Here is a 6,289-nt window from a genome sequence, read left to right as displayed (position 1 = left end):
TTAACAACAACAACAACCCAAAAAAAAAAAAAAATCAGGTACAAGATGTTCTGGCGCAGCTCTCTTCGGTCTCAACTGCAACAAGAGGCGCCATTAAAGTTAGAAGTATGTCAGAATCTCAAAAACTGTCCTTTGTATATATACCGTCAGTGACTCAGTGTGTGTGGGTGCATTATGTGGCCACACAAATGTGCATGTTGCGTGTTTAATTAAATTTGCATCATAAAGCACACATTACATCCTTCTCTTCAGCACGCTGATAGATATGCCTTAAGAGAATGTTTTTTGCGTCAGTAGTTATCACTGCAAAAAGAGTTTAAACAGGTCAGTTCCACAATAATTAATACAAAGAATTAGCTAAACACCAGAGAGAACTTGTCGTAACAAAAGTAAATCGTTAATTACAAGAAACAAGTAAACTTCACTACCTTGATCAGGTGGTGGAAGGGTGCGGCTGTGAGTAGGATGATAAGTTGCAGGTGTCATTCTCTATATAAAGGGAGAAATGTTATTATAAATGAAAAGAGAGATGCGGCGCTTTTATTTTACATGTCATAAATATAACAAAGAATGGGAAGTGACAAATTTTTCACTCTCAAGATTACAAGCAAAATAAGAATATACATCAAAGAAGTCAATCCAATTTTCCTGAACATACATCTGCACAAATGCTAAAGAGACACACCAGAAGATATAATCTATAAATATTATTATACCAGCAACTTATTTACTTGAATCTAGCTTGGTTAGAAGAACTGTATCCAATAGTATCACAGCCTGCACTCTACAGCTCTATGGTACAATTTTCCATACTATAACAAAAATACAAATTGCAAAGACCTCAACTGGAAAACAGTATGGTTATTAATAATGCTATACCCACAAGATTGCAAACCATATGATAATTTTTGTTATAAACATGGAGAGATTGTTTAGATACCATTGATTTCAACTAAGAAAATCGTTAAACTTAAATGGATTGAAAACATATTCTTAAGCATTTGGAAAGTTAACTAATGTAACTGTGAACTTCATTACCCAGTGCTGGTCCCATTAAATTCTGAACTAGTTAAAATTTAATTTGTCCTCAGGTTATGTCATTATATCTTTTTGGTCGCTACTTGTCACTATTTTTTTAAGGGATATGGTCAAACATCATACAAGTAAACTCAATCAGTTTGAGCCAAATCTCACTTTCTTCACTAAGAGAAACCAACCATATAGGTAGTTTATATTTTTTTTTTTTATATGAAAGAGTAATTTTATTGCTAAACAAATGAGAATACAATGAAAAAATGCAAAAAGTTGCAAAAATTCCATTTACTAGAAAATTTTCCATTTCTAAGGCTATCAACTCTAGAAAAACCAGCATTGTTGCCTCTAATCTCCCATTCAATCTTCAGTATGAAGAGTAATGTTTCCATCTAGTGCTTCTATGCACTGGATGGGATACAGGACCAAAACATGGCCATATTAGGACATGTGCTGTGTCTGTGTCACGTCCAGTGCTCCTGTGCACTGAACGCGAGCCAAATCCGTGCTAAGAGAAAGTTTTCTGATATTAGCTGTGGCAGACTTGCCCCTCATCTGCTTTATTCTCCAATTTAGTCCCCCTTTTGTAGACCACCTCAACATATGACTAGATATGCTCCTGGTGAATTACAACTAAAAAGCAAGTGTTCCACACTCTCCTCAGGATTACCACAAAGCACGTCTTATTTCTTTCAATCTCCCAATATTCACAAGTATTTCCAGTCTGATAAGCCTTTTGTCAACAGTCAACAGTCATCCACTAAACAAAGGCTGGTTCACTTTTACCAGATATAAGGAATGGTTGTGAACCAAAAGTTGGAACACCATATGTCTCTAAGGGACTTGCCAAATAATAACCATGTCAAAACCATGCAACATATATTTGGCAGAGCTTTGCCAAAAAAAAAAAACCCCAAATTCTGTGGAGTGACATAAGTGAGTTCCTATTTAAATTTTAAACACCAGATTTTCTACCTCAAATTGGAAACCTAGCAATTGAGTAGTAACGCATATGAAAATATAGTAGTCACAACTACCAAACATTTAAATGCCAACGCATACTTCTGCCATATAGCTAAATTCTGAATTACAGCATAATTATATATGGCAATGCCTTTTTTACCTATGTATGTATAAGGAATTTGTATTCTTTTGCTCTGTTCAATTTTAGAAATTCAATGTATAATACCTGAATATGGAAATATATGTTACCCAAGAGGATCTAGTATAGACCTAGATGGAGATATTATTATTATTATGTATAAGGAATTTGTATTCTTTTGCTCTGTTCAATTTTAGAAATTCAATGTATAATACCTGAATATGGAAATATATGTTACCCAAGAGGATCTAGTATAGACCTAGATGGAGATATTATTATTATTACAGACTAAGGAAATACAAAGCAACTTCATAACAAAACATGAAAATTTTCAAGTAAAAATTTTGTGGTGTTAAAAGGATAAATATGCATAGTTTATCTCAAATTACTGCAAATAAGATGCTCACAATATACATGACAATTATGTCAAGTACATGGGGGCAAAAAGGTTGTGCTGAAGAGCATAACCAAAACAAAATACCATCATTTATCAAAGTACTAGAGAATAATACATATTAAATGAATTGCCAATGAGGTACAGATAAAATGGCACCTTCTCCACTTGTAAGAACAAGGGGGAGTGTGAGGTCGTGGATTCAAGATATGCCAGGCATATATGTATTACCAATGGGAAGAATGGAATTGTATTAGTGCGTATCTATTAACCTACAGTAATGTATATGCTTATGATTTAAATATTATAAAAGTTATTCAACAGGAATCACTAATGCTTTGACAGCAATATTCATGCAGTTCTGCCAGCATAATCATTACCTAGTAGAAACCTTAAAAACCGCATATTAAAAGGTTTAGTTGGAGTGTAAATGCAAACAACCGCATAAAAAGACAAGAAAGAGAAGAATATAATGTAGAATTTCTCTCTAATCAGTCTCTTCGTTGAATCTTTCCTATTAAGGTTCTGAAGATAGTCTCTTAAACTATCAGATTACTAGGAATTTAATTATAAGAAATCTCCATTGCCATTAACAATATTATCATAGTTAATTACATCACTGGAAGGGCAAATTACTCATAGAAGGCTCAGCTTATATATCTACCATTGATATCAGTCAAGAATTAAATATCCAAAGAAAGATCTTCTTTTGACACCTCTCTAGAATCAATCCGAATATCCACCTTCTCAACAAGATTTAAGACCATAACAAGTAAAGTGAATTAAATTATCTCATTCATGACATGGATCAAAAAATTTTAATATATTGGTTTCATTACGAATGCATGAAAGGATAATGCTCGTATAAGAAACATCAAGCCACCCCATGACCAGGAAAAAATGCGACTTTACTTTGTTTCAGGTATGGCACATGGGAATAAGAGAACTGAGAACTAAAACATCACATTGACTTCCACACTAAAAAGAAAGCAAAGTTTGGATATGAAAAGTTTGTGATTATGGCTTATATTCTAGATATTGAGGAGCCACTAAGAACCTAACACACATCAAGCTAATGTTCTATGAGCAACAGAGGTTTGCTTGGTAGAAAGCATAAAAATATTCTAAATGCATTTCAACTCAGAGACTCACTTACATTCCTCCCTCAATTTTATCCACGTCAAGCCCAAGTTAATGGTTGAATAATCATTCCCAACAAAACTCAGCAAATTTAAGAAGAAAAAAAAAATTCTTTCTAATATTAAACTAACCATTCAAGAAATTCTCAATTTTCAGATCAATCAAAATAAATCCCAGTATCTGTTACTATGAAAAGTTTTATCTTAGGCTCAGTGCTGCAAAGAGCATCAGTGTCTCATACCAAATGCCCCATTATGTTAATAAAGAGTACCCAACCAAGTTAAAGTACCTACCATTCAGATTTCCATGAAGCAAAAATCTTCAGAAATATCAAATTGATCAATTTCAGAGACTAAAATTTGCCTACACAAATCAATGTGTTTCTAACCTGTCACCCTTAGCACTAAAAACCTTTACAAATTTCCATTAAGTTCAGTACCCCAAAAAAAAAAAAAACACACACACACACACGCACACACACAAGTGGGTATATCAAAAAGCTACAAAAATCATACAAAGTTGAAAGCTTTCCATGACTATGAAACTTAATATCAAACTGGGTTTGGTTTAGAAGTAAAAAACGAAATACTTACAGAAGGACTAGAAGGATCGGAGGGTCGGAGTTGGCTGAAGTTGTGAGGGTCAAATGACGGCCAGTCACCAAAGAGAGAACCCATAAAATGCTGGTTTCTTTCGGCACAAAAATCTAGGGAGAGAGAGAAAGGGAGCACAATGCGGCGATTCTAAAAGCAGACTCGAGTGTTGAGATTTGAGAATGGCAAATTGATAATCCTATATATACAACAATTTGTTTTGGGTTTCCACCCACAGAAAAAAATAAATTAAAATAAAATAACTTATTTTGGGCCCATTCTTTATCTTCCGCTACTCCCCCAATTCTTTTTTTTTTTTTTTGGTTGGAGAATGTACTCCCCCAATTCCTAATTACCAAAACTAATCCTTAGTCTCATCCAATCCAATTCTTTTTTTTTTTTGGTTGGGGAATGTACTCCCCCAATTCCTAATTACCAAAACTAATCCTTAGTCTCATCCAAAAAAAAAAAAAACTAATCCTTAGTATTATCCATATCTCCCCCCCTCCCCTCCTTTTTTTGGTTAGGTGAATATAATTTTCGGTTTCACGTAGACCCCAGATTATTACATGGAGGAATCTCTTAGAATAGCCCCAGGGCAAAAATCCTTTAAACTCAAAGCCAAAAAATCCTTTAAACTCAAAGCCTTATGAATATCATTCTTAAGAACTACTATACCAACTCTTTAAAGTTCATATATGCCATTATCAGAAAATTGATAATTTTATATATACTCTTTTGTTTAGTTGAGGGGAAAAATCAATTTTCTAACATTATACTATCATAAGTAATATATTGTCTTTATTATTAAAACAAAAAAGGTTCAATTTCTAAATTATTATCCTTAATTTATACTTAAATAAAGTAAATAAATGGACTCTGTTGGTTTATTGTGGTTGAATTACTTCAACAAATGTTTATAGTCTTCTTACTTTTTAACCTCTATGAATGGATTTCTCCTGAATGGAATTTTAAAGTTATTATTTCACTTTATCATCTCCTTGCCCTTTTAATTTAATATAAAAGAGGTGATTCAAAATATTAAAAAGAAAATGTATTGATTTTTCATAACATACAATATGTTTGGGGAAAAATGTTTATTGACTTTACTTATCCAATTATTTCCCTTCTGCTTTTCTTTTTTTCTTGTGGGGTCCTATTTGCCAAGTGTTCAGAATAAATACTAGTTTAAAGTTCAAAAGGTACATTTTCTTTTCAAAGTGTATTTTGTTTTTAGTTTTATAAATAATCTTTTGTTAAATATGATTTTAGGGCCTCAAGACAAATATGGTTTGTCAAACACAAGAAGACCTAATTTAAGGAATAGCAAAGAAATATTTCTAAGAGCTTTTTATGACATTGAGGCCACAATTTATTGAGCCAATCCTTGAGAAATTCAGTAAGCTTGTGACGAATGACATGAATCAAATACAATTACAATATTTTTAGAGAAGAGGTTGTGTTCTATGCAATCATGCAAATGCACCAAATAAAAAGATTCCCAATCTCAGGGTTTATCCGCTATCTTTTATCAAAGATATTGGCATATAGTAGATGTTGATATTTGCAAAGCTGTATTAGCCATTTTAAATTCAGGTTATCTACTATAAGTTATAAACTTGTTTCTTTTTTTTCTTTCTTTTTTTTTTGAGGGTCCAACCATGGAATTTATTTTATTGAAATAAGCCTACAGAGTTGGCTTGAAGTACATATTGAAACTATGATGGAATTTCCTCAATCCATACTAAAAAATCTGGTATGCTTACAGCATATCTAGCCAGATTATGAGCTAACGCATTACATTCCCTCTTTGTATGAGAGTAACATAATTCATCAAAATTGTGTGACAATCTTTTTGCATCCTCAATTAATAAACCCAATGGTATCAGCGTTCTTTCCTCCTCCATCAGACCTTTAATCACACTCAAAGAATCTCCTTCCTAGATGGCTCGTTTAACACCAACATCCAGCGTAAAAGAGAGAGCACAACTAGTTGCCAACGCCTCAACCTCGTTGCTGCAAAGTTGT

The 6,289-nt window shown here is 33.0% G+C and overlaps 1 protein-coding gene across 1 annotated transcript; it reads right to left on the bottom strand.

The window, feature by feature from the left end:
- On the bottom strand, positions 1-4,560 carry LOC111982989 (DET1- and DDB1-associated protein 1). The gene is made up of 4 exons (XM_024014620.2): positions 4,262-4,560; positions 429-489; positions 239-303; positions 1-75 (listed from the first exon to the last, which is right to left on the bottom strand). The coding sequence occupies exons 1-4, from the start codon at positions 4,343-4,345 to the stop codon at positions 1-3; spliced, it is 285 nt and encodes a 94-aa protein (XP_023870388.2). The 5' UTR covers positions 4,346-4,560.
- Positions 4,561-6,289: the final 1,729 nt, after the last annotated feature.

The sequence above is a fragment of the Quercus suber genome, unplaced genomic scaffold (genome assembly GCF_002906115.3).
Source record: "Quercus suber isolate HL8 unplaced genomic scaffold, Cork oak 2.0 scaffold_298, whole genome shotgun sequence".
NCBI classification, from domain to species: Eukaryota; Viridiplantae; Streptophyta; class Magnoliopsida; order Fagales; family Fagaceae; genus Quercus; species Quercus suber.
This window is presented reverse-complemented; position numbering and strand designations above follow the sequence as displayed.